Source organism: Hippocampus comes, unplaced genomic scaffold (assembly GCF_001891065.2).
Source record: "Hippocampus comes isolate QL1 unplaced genomic scaffold, H_comes_QL1_v1.1 scaffold92, whole genome shotgun sequence".
NCBI classification, from domain to species: Eukaryota; Metazoa; Chordata; class Actinopteri; order Syngnathiformes; family Syngnathidae; genus Hippocampus; species Hippocampus comes.
In genome coordinates, this window is record NW_017805379.1 from 1,983,198 (window position 1) to 1,998,744 (window position 15,547).

Sequence of the window (15,547 nt, forward strand, 5' to 3'; positions counted from 1 at the left end):
CAAAGCTAAGGCCAAAACCCACAAATCCTTTTTTTCCCCCCATTACCTCCTCCCACCACTCGCGGTCGACTTGGGACCAGTCCGTTGGCTCCCGGTTGATTGCGATCGACATCCTGGGCATCCCTGCCTTAAAATCAGAGGTAATTCGCTGACTAGCTTAGCGTTTAGCGCCATTGTTTGCGCATGAGCGCTGGTTCACTCATCTGACTGGCTGCCCTCTATGTCAATCAAGTAACGGGATTGATGATACGCTGACGTCGTACGTTCTGTGCATTCAGCGCCGTTGTCTGAATAGCAGCGTGACCGCCGAGGTGTTTTCGACGCTTGTTATGTGAAAGCCCGGGAGCCGGATTCAACCAGCCAAAGAGCCGAATGCGGCTCGCGAGCCGCGGGTTGGCCACCCCTGAAATATGGGATAATTTATGAACATTTATTCTAACACGGTGCTTTCCAAAGTCTCATTGACAATTTTGTCATGAACAAACAAGACTGATTCACTGATCTTTTCTGAACCGTCTGGCTGGTAAGCAACCGCTGGATGAACCTCTTATCGTAATAGTGCTCTGGATCTCGGCGCATGATGGCAACAGGAGGAGTTGCGGCAGCATGGGGGCAAAAGGGGGGCTTGGGGTCTGATAAGGTTTATGACTTGATGTTGTATCACTAGACCACACCGTGGTAACTAGCTGCACAGTAATAAACGCCGCTGATGTTCGGGTGCAGCTCGGAGATGGTGATCTTGCACGTTTTGCCGGTTTCAGAGCTCCCCTCGAACTTCACATTCTTCTGGCCATCCTCAAAGTTGGAGGTTGCATAGTACATGTTGCCGATGAGCTGCATGCCCAGGCCGCGCTGTCGGTACAGCAGTATCTGGTTGTAGCTCGCTATATTGTGTAAACACTCAAACCTGACCGTGCGGCCCACTGCCTCAATGAGGTCGGTGGGGTTTTGTGTGACATGCTGTCCTGAAAGACAAAAAAAAAAAAAAAAATTTTAACCAAACTTATGTGTTTTGTAAAGCCAGAGTAAGCATTGATCAAACATAACACACAAAACAATGAGCTTCGCATAGCATTGCCGTGCCGATGATGTCCACTGTTACCTGAGAGAAGAGCAATGCTGGCAGCAACGCTCAGCAACGACAGGTACATCGCGTCGTCTGGTTCACTTGAGGTTGCTATGATGCACACTCGCAACTCATCTGATAAAAGTGCAGCAGCCGAAGCCAGCGGATTGGCTGGGACCCAGTTGGCTTGTGGCGGGGAAATGTTGCTGTATCAGCGCAAACTTCAGATGCAGGACTGCAGACGCCGTTCAATTGAAACAACATGATCGATTTTTTTATTTTTATTTTCAAAGAATCTGAACCAATCAGATTTCAGATCCAATATGCAGGGCCCGCTAGAATATTAAGGGGGTGTCAACATTTTCCTGTCCTCTGATTGGTTCAGAGCGACTCAGTGAGATTCAGTTCTCTCTTTCACACGCATGCACGCACGCACGCACGCACGCACGCACGCACGCACGCACACACACACACGCACACACACAGAGTTGGTTTTTGGACGACAAGCTGAGGAGATGTAGCTAGCTAGCTAGCTAGCTAAGGGAGTTTGTTAACTCTCTGGCCAGCGAGAGGTAATTGCAAGCAAATTCAGGAAAACCGACACAGGGAGAAATATACAGTATTAACTTGACTTCTACGTAATACGGTACTACATAGTTCTCAGTTTTGTCAGGTTTTCAACAATTAATCTTGAAATATGCATGACGTATTTAGAAACAAATCTGGGATTTCAACTTTGCAGTTACTTCGATGCCACCAAAACCACCTACATTTGGTTTGTTAAAGTCAATTTAGTCCCAATTTAACCCAACATAGTTTTCTTGAAACAGCTCATGTCTTTGACAAACTTATCTTACATGTCTGTCGGCGTGTAAGCAACCAACAGATGCACCCCCCCCCCCAACCACACACACAAACACCACGCACGCACACACACACACGCACACACACAGAGTTGGTTTTTGGACGACAAGCTGAGGAGATGTAGCTAGCTAGCTAGCTAGCTAAGGGAGTTTGTTAACTCTCTGGCCAGCGAGAGGTAATTGCAAGCAAATTCAGGAAAACCGACACAGGGAGAAATATACAGTATTAACTTGACTTCTACGTAATACGGTACTTCATAGTTCTCAGTTTTGTCAGGTTTTCAACAATTAATCTTGAAATATGCATGACGTATTTAGAAACAAATCTGGGATTTATCTTTGATAAACTTATCTTACATGTCTGTCGGCGTGTAAGCAACCAACAGATGCACCCCCCCCCCCACACACACACACACACACACACATCTCTAGAAGCTCCATGTTGTGAGAACACTGAAGTGTGACTGAGTGACCCACTGCCTTAATGATGTCGGGGGGTGTTTGTATGACATCTGCGCCTGAAAAAGAACAAAAAAAATCACAAAATGGACATGTTATTTAAAAAAAAAAATTTAAATAAATTATCAAAGTCAACAAACATACTTATTTCGATGATCGTGAGTCATATGTCAACAGCACAGATGATTAAAAGGTAAACCCAAAGAAAGCATTTGCAGCCTTGGATAAACCTAACGGGTTTTCGAAAAAGTTACCGAATTTTTTATTTATTGAATCCCTCACAAATCTAACAGCGGCGCTTTGGTTAACTTTCCTTATAAGTCTACAAATCTCACATTTGTGATTTTTGTGAACCTCCAAGTGGATTTTGCATCTTCAATGGACATAATGTAAACATTGTCATGAATATCAAAAGTCAACGCGCCTGAAAAAGAACAAAAAAATCACCAAATGGACATGTTATTTTAAAAAAAAATGTTAAATAAATTTTCAAAGTCAGCAAACATACTTATTTCGATGATCGTGAGTCATACGTTAACAGCACAGATGATTAAAAGGTAAACCCAAAGAAAGCATTTGCAGCCTTGGATAAACCTAACGGGTTTTCCTAAAAGTTACATAATTTTATTTTATTTTTTTTCAAAAACCAAGAATACCCTTTTGAATCCCTCACAAATCTAACAGCGGCGCTTTGGTTAACTTTCCTTATAAGTCTACAAATCTAACATTTGTGATTTTTGTGAACCTCCAAGTGGATTTTGCATCTTCAATGGACATAATGTAAACATTGTCATGAATATCAAAAGTCAACCGAGTAAACATAAACGTTGTCAAAGACGATTGAGTCTTTGGCGGACCTAAATGTTTGTTTTCCTGCTGAAGGAGTGAATTTAAAAAAAACATTAGGTTAGCATAAAGCTGCCGTGTTGATGATGGACAAGGTTACCTGAGAGCAGGGGAACGCTGGCAGCAATTTTCAGCAACAAGAGAAATATCATGTCTGCTGGGTCATCTGAGGTTACAATGCTAAATGTTCTTTTCGTCTGATGAAGAGCATCGGTCGACGCGAGGTGATTGGCTGAGAGTCCCGCGGCTCCCAGCCTCTTGTTAACCCCTGAACAGCCTAAATTTAATCTTGCTCGAGGTTTTTAGTGACATGATATTGCTTTTCATTTTGTAAGCTTTTGTTAAATTGTTAATTATTATCATTTTATATTTGAGCATTATATTCTTTTATGTTACAGTTACCTAAATTGTATTCTGTTTAATAATTGCTGAAACATTTTTATGTTGCTTGCATCCGATTGGCGAAGAAAAGCAGGAAGTATTTACGTCACGGAAAGAGGCGTGTTCGTTCGGGAGTTGCGGAGGCGCAGACGTTGAAAAAAATAAAAAGCTGCGTTCAAACGAAGTCCGTCTCTCCTTTTTGCCCATTCCTAACGTAGAGCCATCCATTCACAACCTACGAACAACTCAACTTACATTTATATTGTGACTTTTGTATGCATCCACACATCCATGTTGACCGCTTTATCCTCACGAGGGTCGCCGATCCCACTTGACTTCGGACAGTAGGCAAGGTACACCCTGGATTGGTTACCCGCCAATCGTAGGGCATACGTGTAATTTACATTTAATCAGTGTATTATAATTTAAAAAATATTGCTGTATACTACGAGTACAACACTAATATGTTTTATATTTTCCTTGAGTGTGAGAAATGAAATACCCAAAAGGAACCCTCAGTGGAAATTTGAAGTATTTTGTATTTTCACGAGACTTTTATCCTACTATTTCTTAATTATTTTAAAATTAGATATTTTTCACATTGGATTTCCCATCAGTACTTTAGGAAATTGTACCTGAATCTTTATCACCGGTGTGATTTGAGCGTCTTTGCAATGGGAGAAATCTTGCCTCTATCGCCTCCTAGTGGGCGCTTCGGGGAAAACTTCAACGCCCTCTTTCAACGGTGTAGTCACTGCTGTTTGGTGACATGGTGGACAACATAATAAATACAGTATGGACAACAGAAAGCAAGGTTATAGGACCATCTCCAAGCAGCGCGAAAACTTTTTTTTTGGGGGGTGGTGGTAAAATATTAACGTTTTTACGTTAAAGTGATATAGCAGAGGGCATGAACAACAAACCGTGAAATGGGGGGTGGGTGGGGGGCGGCACGACTGCACTTGCACCTGTGTACGAAAGCCAACCGACGCTGTTTTTGTGGCGAGGCAGATGAGGTCGCGCGTGGCGGTGTGCGCCTCGGTGGCGGCGCAAAAGTACACCAGCCCGTTCTCAGAAGGGCGGAGGCGGCTGACGCCAAGTGACGAGCGAGCGGCGACTCCCGTCAGCCGGTACAAGTTGTCGTCCTCCACCACATTTTTCGAGCCCGTCCGGGCCACTTGGGTGAAGGCGGCGGCCAAAGAGGTCTGCTTGTACCAGATCATGTGCAAACCTCGTTGGCCGGAGTGGTTGCAGCTCACGGTCAAGTCGTCGCCCACCGCCTTGATGGCGTCGGCAGGGATTTGGTCCATCTTTTTGATGACGGCACCGGCGGGGATGTAAACAAGTGCTAGGGAGCACAAGAACAAAGCACACATGGCGGCCAAGTGTTCGCCGGGAAGATGAAAACATTCAATGATTTCCGGCATACCGGTAGACTCCAGTGTCATTCGGCTGCACCTCTCTCATCAAGAACACGTTCTCGGCCTTCGCCGGCTCGCACCAGTGGCGGCCCGGGTTGGTCTCTCCAATTTTGGGTTGGCCATTGAAGGGCGTGGCGCTGAGGATGTACTTCAAGCACTCCCGGATTTTTCTGGTACGAGAACATTAGCAAGTATGTCCCACCCAGGTCGTGGGTGCAGTGCACTCAGGTGGGAAGGCCGAACCGGCCCAGCGAATCCGACATCGACGCACCCTTTTGCCATGAAGTAATCCAGCCAATCAATGTGTGCTGAGGAATTCACCATCGTCAGTCAACATGCTGATTCTCAGCAGGAACGCCGCAGAAAAGACAAGACGACAGAAAGGCAGGTAGGTGAGCTTGGGGACATCATTGAGGGGGGAGTAGTGTCAAATTCGAGACCCGCTGCCACACCCGGGAATGTGGCATCTGAAAAAAAAATATTATCTATTTGATAATTGGCATTTTTATTTGCGAGAAACAAACTCGTGCATTTGCGCAAAATGAAAAGCTATAACTGTGCACATTTTGGGGGGAGACATGCACATTTTTTATATTTATATTCAATACAAAAAAAAAAGCTGGAGAGAAAAAAAGTTTTCAAAACATTTAAAACGTTTCCCATGTTATTGGGCGTTTTGATATCGGAGGGACATCATCTGCTCTGCGGCTCTCCCCCAACTTTAGTCCTACCCCTCATGAGGGAATTGGTACCAGAACCAAAGTTACGTGTGAAGGCGAGTCGACTCAAGCTTCTCTGCCTTGTACGTCAGCTCGGCGACTTTCCATCCTCCCAAAGAGCCAGCTTCTAGAACCAGGAATCGGACCGCCAGGGTCCGAACCTTTGGGGGCCACACAGAGCACCAGACCTATTTGGCGCCCTCCACAGGTGGTAGGAAGGGGGACCCACATTATATTTTCGGGCTCCAACCGGCTGGGCTCCCCAGTGAGCCGCACTTCCTAGCCTGGCTCAGAACAAGGACCCGGTGACCCGTATCCGGGCGAGGGAAATTGTGAGCCAATGTTTTTCCATCATTAAAAGGTGTCAACGCCTCCTCCACAATAAGGTGACGGCTCACATATACTTTCAAAAGCAAAGGTGACGGCTCACATATACTTTCAAAAGCAATGGTAAGACTTTTCTCAATTTTTAGAACAAATTTGACGTGACAAGTCATAAAAGTTGAATATTTTGAGACAAGTTGCATATTAAAAAAAAACAATTCACATGTAGATTTATGTATATTTTAAAGAAATAAAAAACTTTTAGAGAAAGTCGAGAGGCTTTTTTTGTCCAAAACATTTTGATAAAAACTGTTTTTGAGATCCCCCCACCTCCACTCCTCCCAAAAATCCCCCCAAAATATATCTTGTGGATCACAAAATGTATTGGAAAATATTTATTCATTCCTTTTCTTCCCGCAGATGCTGCCATGTTGATCTTCTCGGCAGCAAAGACATCATGGTGTCCATCACCGTTGTCTCACTTTCCGACGCCACTCACGAATGCGTCCTGCACCTGAGTGTCCTCCTCCTGAACTACGGCGTGAGTCCTCCAGGTACACATGATAAAAAAACAGTTTTTGTTACACCCAAAGTGGCCAGGCAATTTTTTTCAGTATTTACTGCGCTTTTTTTAAACAACACATTCAATCAAGAAATGTTCATATCTTTCCGAGATGAAATTCTTAAAAAAATGCAACCGGCTGCTGAACTCTTTTTCTCGTAGAGGTAGGTTCATGGGTGTGCAGCGGTACCTCACTTTACAGCCGGGGGGAGCGCGAGCCCAATCCGTGATGAGGTCAGCAGCCATGCGTGTGCGCGTATGTGTGCGTCTCCCCAACGACGCTCTTGTGGTAGTGACACAGCGCATCCTCGCCGGGGGCGTGGCCCATGCCGCCGCAGCACTGTTCCGCCGTCGCCGCGCCGTCCTCTAGTGACCCTGCATGGAACGTGTGGGGCGGGCGGGGGGGGGATGACAACGCACATTTGTGCGGGTGTGCCGACTGTTGTGCCAGCGGGTGCGAGACACGTGACTTACTTGGGCCGCTGGTGCTGTGCCTGCTGCGATCGCGTTTCCTCTTTTTGCCCTGCCGCACAGAAACAAATCTCGATCGGTTTCGCTCAGTCGTCATTGTCCGTGTAACACTGGGAAAAAAAGTGCTTCGCTTTCAGTTGCACATGATTAACATGTGGTCATCTGATATCATTTTCTACTCTATTCCTTAAAAATATTCCACTATAATGAAATATGCGGCCCGGTAGTCGAGTTGTTAGCACGTCAACCTCACATTGAAGAGGTACCGGGTTCGATTCCAGCTCCAGCCTTTCTGTGTGGAGTTTGCATGTTCTCCCCGTGCCTGCGTGGGTTTTCTCCGGGTACTCCTGTTTCCTCCCACATTCTAAAAATATGCATGGCAGGCTGATTGAACACTCAAAAATTGTCCTTAGGTGTGAGTGAGCGTGGATGCTTGTTCGTCTTTGTGTGACCTGCGATTGACGACGGCTGGGAAAGGCTCCAGGACCCCTGCGACCCTTGTGAGGATAAGCGGATCGGAAAATGGATGGATGTGTGGATAATGAGATATGTTACCCTAACACATTTTAATCATGCACAACCAATGTACATGTCCAAATTATGTCCACCCAATGAAACCAAAGGATTTTTTTTTGTCCAGTGTCCTTGCGACAGTCATCCATGTGCAAAAAATAAATGAGTAAATAAAATAAAAAACTCATCCATAGTTCTAGAAGACAAACAGTGCTCTTATAATACTCAGCAGTATGAACTGAGGACATTTTCAAAGTCAGAAGTCGGTTGCGCATACCCCCTCTCTCTACAGAGCTTGAAGAGCAAGCACACAACCTAATTTTTGACCAAACTTTTTCAATAACAAAAAATGTTACATTCCGTGAAAGCCTGATACAGTGTTTAGTCTTACATAGTTTTCTGTGCAGGACCAGTCAGGATGCTGCAGACTGTGGAGGATTTTGTGCTCTTCAGCTTGCTGGTAATACTTGGCTTGCAGCTTTTTGGGCAGCGACTTCCACTGTGGAAGCCCACAACAGGTCACACATGTCGACGCGCCGCATGAAAATACAAAGATGGGGGTGGGGGGGTCACTTTACCATCCTGCCCAGGATTTTATTGACTGCCGCCGAGTTGGTGATGTTGAACTGGGCGACGACGTTGGGACTCTGCTCTTTGCGAAAGAGCATGAAAGCGTTGGGCGGCTTCTTGACGTACGGCCGGTTGGCTTCCTGCTGGCCGTAACATTGGCTTTTGCTGCTACTACACACACACACACACACACACACACGCACACGCACACGCACACGCACACGCACGATAAGGAGTGCTGCAGGAGTTGATTTTGCTTTGTTTTTCTACTTACATGGTCTGTGATGCTTCTGTTGGAGGTTCAATGGTGTCAGATGACGAGGAGGCCCCACACATCATCTCGCCATTACTACATGCACACGCATACACACAACACGCTATAGACTTTTATCAAGACTACCAAAAATAAAATGAGTTCACCAATGTCAACATTAAGATTTAAAAACCTGTGGGAATATCAAGTAAAAAAAAAAGTGGTTAACTATTCGGACCAATAGAGCGAGGTGCAAGAGTAGAACTGCATGTAAAAAAAAAAAAAAGTTTTATGGGAGTAGTGGCCGACCTGATTAATCGTCAGACACATTTCAATCGTCTTGATATCAGATCTTTTAAAATGGCTACTACACACACACACACACACACACACACGCACACGCACACGCACACGCACACGCACGATAAGGAGTGCTGCAGGAGTTGATTTTGCTTTGTTTTTCTACTTACATGGTCTGTGATGCTTCTGTTGGAGGTTCAATGGTGTCAGATGACGAGGAGGCCCCACACATCATCTCGCCATTACTACATGCACACGCATACACACAACACGCTATAGACTTTTATCAAGACTACCAAAAATAAAATGAGTTCACCAATGTCAACATTAAGATTTAAAAACCTGTGGGAATATCAAGTAAAAAAAAAAGTGGTTAACTATTCGGACCAATAGAGCGAGGTGCAAGAGTAGAACTGCATGTAAAAAAAAAAAAAAGTTTTATGGGAGTAGTGGCCGACCTGATTAATCGTCAGACACATTTCAATCGTCTTGATATCAGATCTTTTAAAATGGTCAAAAATGCTTAAATGAGTCAAGATATGGATTGGATTGCTTTACAATACTTTGTCAATTCGTATGTGTTGACTTTACAACAGAGAAAAATCAACACAAATCTGCCATTTTTGCTATTTTTTTTCCCCTTCCACAATAACGCATTAGAACATGGGTGTCAAAGTTAAGGCCAGGGGGCCAGAACCGAAAACTTATGAACCTTGAATACGACTTTAAAGTTCTCAGGGCTCGTGTTGTTTTTGTCACTTACAGCCTTCCAAGAAGAGGCTGGTTCATGCCGTCGTGCACTGGCATCACCGCGACGTTGTCATCCTGGGGAGAAAGCGCAGGTGCACACGCACGAGAAACTTTGCAAAGCAGCAATGTCCACTCGAACCAGATAGCGTTGGAATCTGGTAACAAGGTTTGATAAGTAGTGGGTTGGTCCAATTTTTGACTGATTTGTTGTTGCTGTTTTGACCCAGCCGTTTTACACTCTGAACAAAAATAATCCTAAATTGGGTCAAAAGTGACCCACCACCTTTTTGGAGTATTTACTGAACGCCAAAAGTTGAATCAAAAGGATAACAAGCAAAACAACCATTTTTTTGTCCAAAAGAGGCCAATAGTGCATCAAATTAGTCATGGGTCGGTCCAATTTTTGACCCAAATTATTGTTGTTTTTGTCCCAGCAGTTTTAAGAGTACACTCTAAAAGCAGGTGGGTCAAAAAAATAACCCAAATTGTATCATGTGACTGACCCAACTTCTCGCGTTGTTTATTAAATCAAAAATAACCCACATTGGGTCATATGTCACCACACAACTATTTGGTTTATTTATTGAACCCAAAAAGTTGGGTCAAATGAACAAACAAAAAAAAAAAAAAACACAAATGTTTTTTTTTGGGGTGTTCTACGTTTGACCGAACTTTTGGGGTGAAAAATGAAACATCCAAAATTGGGTCGGCCCCTTTTTGACTCAGTGTGGGTTATTTTCTCAAATGAATAACCAAAAAAAAAAAAAAGTTTTTTTTTTTTTTTTTTGGTGTTCTATGTCTGATCGAACTTTTGGGGTGGAAAAGGAAACAACACCCAAAATCGGGTCGGCCCCTTTTTGACTCAGTGTGGGTTATTTTTGACCGAACTGCTTTCAGAGCGCATGATTACAATACCTGAATACTTTTGTCTTTTTCCCCCCCCCCTCACATTTCTTTTTAAATGCACGAGTAGCATAAGAGCCATAACAAGTGCGGCAGGGTGTGAAAGGGATGGGTTACCTGGTCTTGGATGTTGATGGAGCCCGGTTGGCCGCCCAAGTAGTCGGGCAACCAAAAGTCATCCAGAACGTTGGAGAGTTCATCGTCTACATCCAGGGGCTGGCCCTCCATCAGCAGCTCCATGTGATCTTGACCGCTTGCCAGGGGCAGCAAATCTGTCGCCCCTTTGTGCTCGCTCGCCGCAGTTGCAATGGCCAGCGGACGGGCCTCTTCTTTTGGGGATGGAGGGGAGGGTGGGGGCGGCAGTGGCAGCGGCAGCGGGGTGTTGGCCGATGAGGTGCCCCACAGGATGACGTCGGCTGACTTCATGATGTTGTCCAGCAGCTTGTCCCATTTGACATCCTCGTCGGTGGGGAGCGTCTGAAACTGCTCCATGCTGTTCACTCCTGACCGTCAGGCACTTAAAATCTCCTGAGACAAAAAAACAAAAACTAAACTAAAACACTTGAGTGAAGATCAAGCCCGCCCTGGCTGCATTCAAGTCAGCTCTGTGAACCACTACATTAGCAATGGACCACACATGCTAATCATCAAACCCAAGATCTAAGACAATATCCATAACTGTTATACTGGAACTCCAAAGTTATTTATGCCCGCTAGATAAGACTTCTGGCTGCAGCCAACAGGTCTGTTCTGAACAAGAATCAATCATATGTTGTTTATTTTATTGATCCTTTCAATACATTATAGGCAAGGCAGCTGAGAACAGATCCTCATTTGCAATGCAACCTGGCTGCAGACAACAAAGTAAACGAAAAGAAAACACAAACACAGTAAATGGCTTCATTGTATAGAAAAAATAACATGACTGATGTTCCCCCCCCTTCAATATTGTCATTTAAAAAAAAATTCTCCCCAATGTCCTCTTTCCCATGTAATTTTTTTCCCCACAAACACAAGCAATAAATGTGTCTGTAATACAATAACGGCATTGAATCAATTAAGAGCTGTTAACTTACATCAAGAGTTCGACCGGCAGTCAGTGTCCACTTTGGGCAACTTCAAATATTACCAAACTTGTGTTGCGCATAAACACAAAAAGAATTCAAATTCAGATTAAAACAATGCTAAAAATGAAGCAGTTTCCCGGCCAAAAAATACAGCCTTTGCAATTTATAAATTGCATTCAACTACACTGCGATGTTAGTTTGAAATTAATTGTTCAGCCCGAGATACAGTTGCATTGTTATGTAATACATTACATCATAGTACATGGTGAATAAAAGATTCATTAACAGGCTTAAATCTGCCTCTCACTAACTTTTAAAACAATGATGGGGATTGGGATCAATGAAGTGAGTCTGACCATTTGTTACTTACTGGATGTTCCAATTGGGGCGGGGGGCGGGGGGGGAGGTGTTTGGAGCTTTGGGAACTAACTTCACTATTTGAGATCGACAAAAGTATTGCCAATTTTGGGAACCAATTTCACTGTCACCGGTCCACAAAACAATCATGAGCTCCACTATTATTATTATTACTACAATACCAATTGCATGCACATGTAAATGCACTAGCTGTACCCATTGTTATATGAATGGAAATTGAGGCCACATCAGATACATGTGAACCAACTATGTGAACCACATTATCCATGGGGCTAAACTAAATATAAAATTTAACACCAAATTTGGAACCCCTCCACCACCAATGGCACAAATACATGTGTGCAATATACTGTAATGTGAACTCGAATTGACCTCGCACTAGCTGTATTCAAATCAGAAATATGACCCCATTACAAATCCCAATACAAGAGCTGAAACAAAAATATTTCATATGCATTATCAATTTGTATTTGGTAGTACAACTTGTAATATGTCAGTGGAGACACATTGGACCTGTTGCTGTACTCACCAGCTGTACTCTCATCAAGGTTCCTCCTCGACCCCGTGGAGAGCGAGAAACTCCTTCTAGACTTGCTTGGAGAGATGCGTGGACGTCCACCCACAGACGTGTAGGACAAACTGATCCCAAAAGCTTCTTAAAAGTCATCAAAGCGCTTTGTTATGTCACCCGACCTTTAGGTTGAAAGATTCCCCATTTGAATATAAAAATTTGATTCGGATTACAGCTCCGACCAGGATGTAGAGCTAGTGCGCTTGAACACGCCATTAACCCCCCCAAAGCTCGCTTTGTCTTCATTTTGGTTGACAAATCAGCAAAGTTAAAAACGAACCGACTAAATTTGAGGTGACAGTTAGCTGGTGGTGAAGGTGCTAGCCGCTTGCGCGCTGTTAGCCACGCCGGCTTTTTGAGCAACTTTAGTGACATCCACGTTTATGTTCAAATTATGCGGGTGACAGATTTGTGTCGTCAATCGCTTGAAACATAACATATACCAGATTAAAATAATGATCATATTCGCCTCCATTATGATTCTGTGTCGCTCGTCAGCTGTTACCTTTTGTTGCACTTTATAATAGCCAAATTAAGTCAAAATTTTCCGTTTATAAAATACAAAGTTCCTTAAAACAAATGTTTAATTGAATAATGCATTATTGTGATTATTATTTATTATAATAATAATAATAATTATTATTATTATTATTGGCAACCACTTCTATTGGTGTACCATGAGCCATAATGCTAAACACGATGGTCCAGTATCACTGCTGCCGCTACGACGGCCATCTTGATCCAGTTTGAAGGTTGCACTCTGCTGCACTTGGAGCCACAATGGTGGACAAGGTGGTCCGGCTTCACCTGCTCCCGTCCAGAATGAGCCGCCCTGGCGGCCATGTTGGTCCGGTTTCAACGCTGCCCTCAGCTACACGATGAGCTATCATGGCAGATACGTTAGTCCACTTTTGCGTAGAAAGGTGACGCGACGATTACATTACTCGGTGAAGAAACACTTTTATGTACTACAATTATCGTATTTTTTCTTTTTAGATTATCGTATTGGTATTGCATCACGCTTGGTCAACTTGCACAAATGAAGGCAGGTTGCGGTGAACCACGTTGGTCTTTTATGACGTGTACCAAACTAAGCGTAAAAAAGTTGTACAATGGTTGACGTCTCATTCTGAAAGAGTGACTCGGTATTGACGGCCAATGACGTTAGGCACTGCGGTGTCTACTTATTTCAAAGATATTCATGAAATGTTGAACAATAAAAATAAAGTCAGTCTTAACAGTGCGTTCATAAAATGAGCTATTGACAAGTGGAAAAATGGGGGACACAATTAATTTCTGTGACAATTCTTATATAAAAACCTCACAATAAATGTTCATCAAAGCTCCAGATTTATTTGCGACCAATTTAAGAGGACAGTTATTTTTTCATATGATAGTACTTATTTTGCCAAACAAAATTCATAAACGTGTTATTCGTTTCTTTCCAGATGGAATCACAAATATAAAAAGAGCCACAAATCTGGAAATACATTCTTTGAAGGCAGAGGTTCAAAATAACATGTTTTTTTTTTGCTGTCGTTGTTGCTGCTCTTTGAAATTCTTATGGACATGAACACTGAATTACCTAACTAATTTTAATAGGAATATGTAATATGGATTTAACATTTGATTGAAACACAGAATTTCATATTAATGTAACCCAGAAGCATCAGAGAATTTCTTTTTCGGTTTATCTCAGAGATCTTCAGTTAAACTTCAAAGAAGTCCAGTTGCAAAGGTCTTCCCAAAGCAAATCTCCATATTAAAGGTATTGAACTTAATCAATTGAAAGCCAATCCCATATAAAAATTAATCAACAACCCTTTCAATTATTTAGTCATCTTTCAGTCTCTCGACAGGAATTAGTATGATTTCTTTAGTCCTTGGAAGCAGACTGGATCATCTTTTGCGTTTGATTTGCAAACATGTGCTTTTACTTTGAAAAACAATGACCCAACCAGTAACTGAATTACTTTCATTTTCAGGCCTACATTTCAGTATAAATTGTATTTTGATGCCTACAACTCAAAAAAAAAAAAAAAAGAAAGAAAGCTTGGCAACTTTTCACTTTTTCGTGAATCATGCACGTGCATATCATGCAGGGCGTAACTGCTGCCGGAGGCAGGTTAGACCCAGGGCTGGTAAATTTCGCAGATGAGCACAGGCCGACTGTCTACTCTTGGAATTTTGGAAAGGCCAACTGTGACATCGACCCGGCAAATCTTTTCCACAGAACAAACTGTTTGATTGGCTCATTATGGTTATATGATCACATTAAGGCCTACCAGAGTACACTAGCTGCACGCACAGTGTGTGACATTGGCTTATGTCGAAAAAAATAATGTGTGACAGCGCACATATTTCATCATGACTTTAAGACCAATCAATCACGGGTATGCATGACATCTTGGTTTGGATCTGGACCACGGTCCACCATTTTAAGATATGTTTTTATGTTATGTGTTGTTTATTATTTTATTTTTAATTTTATGTTAACTTTTTTTTTTTTAAGCGCTTTGTTACAGCTGCAGCTGTTGTGAAAGCACTCTATAAATCAGGATGTATTGTATTGTATTGTACAATGGCTATATGATGTTCGACTTTTAAGAATACCGGTACTACTGCATCATTAGCTTACTTGGTCACAATACTGTTGATGACACATAGTTCACTTGACATATCATGACTAAAACTAAAGGTTTGCAGCACTTGAAAAAGAAAGATATTGTACTGCATCAAAGGCTTTGTAAAACAATAAACAATTTAAAAAAATGAAGGGATGAAGTGGTGATGTAATATCTATCAAATCAAGAACAAGTACGATGTGACAATTGGACATAAATTCTGTTAGAATTTTGGCTAGAAATTATTTCTTTCCGACCTTTTCGCACATGAGATGATTCTTGAATCCATCTTTAAGAGTAGTACTGGTAATTGGGCTGCATTTTTTTGTACCAGTGATCCGCACTTTTTTGTCATGAACGAATAAGTCCACTAGGTGGCGCCTCAGTACAACAGCCAATCCCTGTGAGCGAGGAGGGACGTTTCCTGCGTTGGCCACTAGATGGCTGCAAAAATAAGAACTCGATGAGGAAATCGTCTTTGCACTCATCTCATCGAAATCAACAGG

The 15,547-nt window shown here is 42.9% G+C and overlaps 2 protein-coding genes across 3 annotated transcripts; both read right to left on the reverse strand.

Moving 5' to 3' along the window:
• Positions 1 to 437: 437 nt before the first annotated feature.
• LOC109517273 (immunoglobulin omega chain-like) lies at positions 438 to 1,414 on the reverse strand. Its single transcript, XM_019872317.1, has 2 exons — positions 1,103 to 1,414; positions 438 to 965 (listed from the first exon to the last, which is right to left on the reverse strand). The coding sequence occupies exons 1-2, from the start codon at positions 1,149 to 1,151 to the stop codon at positions 664 to 666; spliced, it is 351 nt and encodes a 116-aa protein (XP_019727876.1). The 5' UTR covers positions 1,152 to 1,414; the 3' UTR covers positions 438 to 663.
• Positions 1,415 to 6,459: 5,045 nt separating this feature from the next.
• On the reverse strand, positions 6,460 to 13,470 carry LOC109517272 (protein pop-1-like). Of its 2 annotated transcripts, none has more exons than XM_019872316.1 (9): positions 12,376 to 13,470; positions 10,519 to 10,926; positions 9,512 to 9,573; positions 8,920 to 8,993; positions 8,204 to 8,373; positions 8,017 to 8,124; positions 7,116 to 7,164; positions 6,832 to 7,016; positions 6,460 to 6,627 (listed from the first exon to the last, which is right to left on the reverse strand). In XM_019872316.1, exons 2-8 carry the CDS (start codon positions 10,891 to 10,893, stop codon positions 6,877 to 6,879), a joined length of 978 nt encoding a protein of 325 aa, XP_019727875.1. In that variant the 5' UTR covers positions 10,894 to 10,926; positions 12,376 to 13,470; the 3' UTR covers positions 6,460 to 6,627; positions 6,832 to 6,876. The 2 variants fall into 2 exon arrangements, with proteins under 2 accessions (XP_019727875.1, XP_019727874.1); XM_019872315.1 differs by having other exon boundaries at positions 10,519 to 10,929; positions 12,376 to 13,469.
• Positions 13,471 to 15,547: the final 2,077 nt, after the last annotated feature.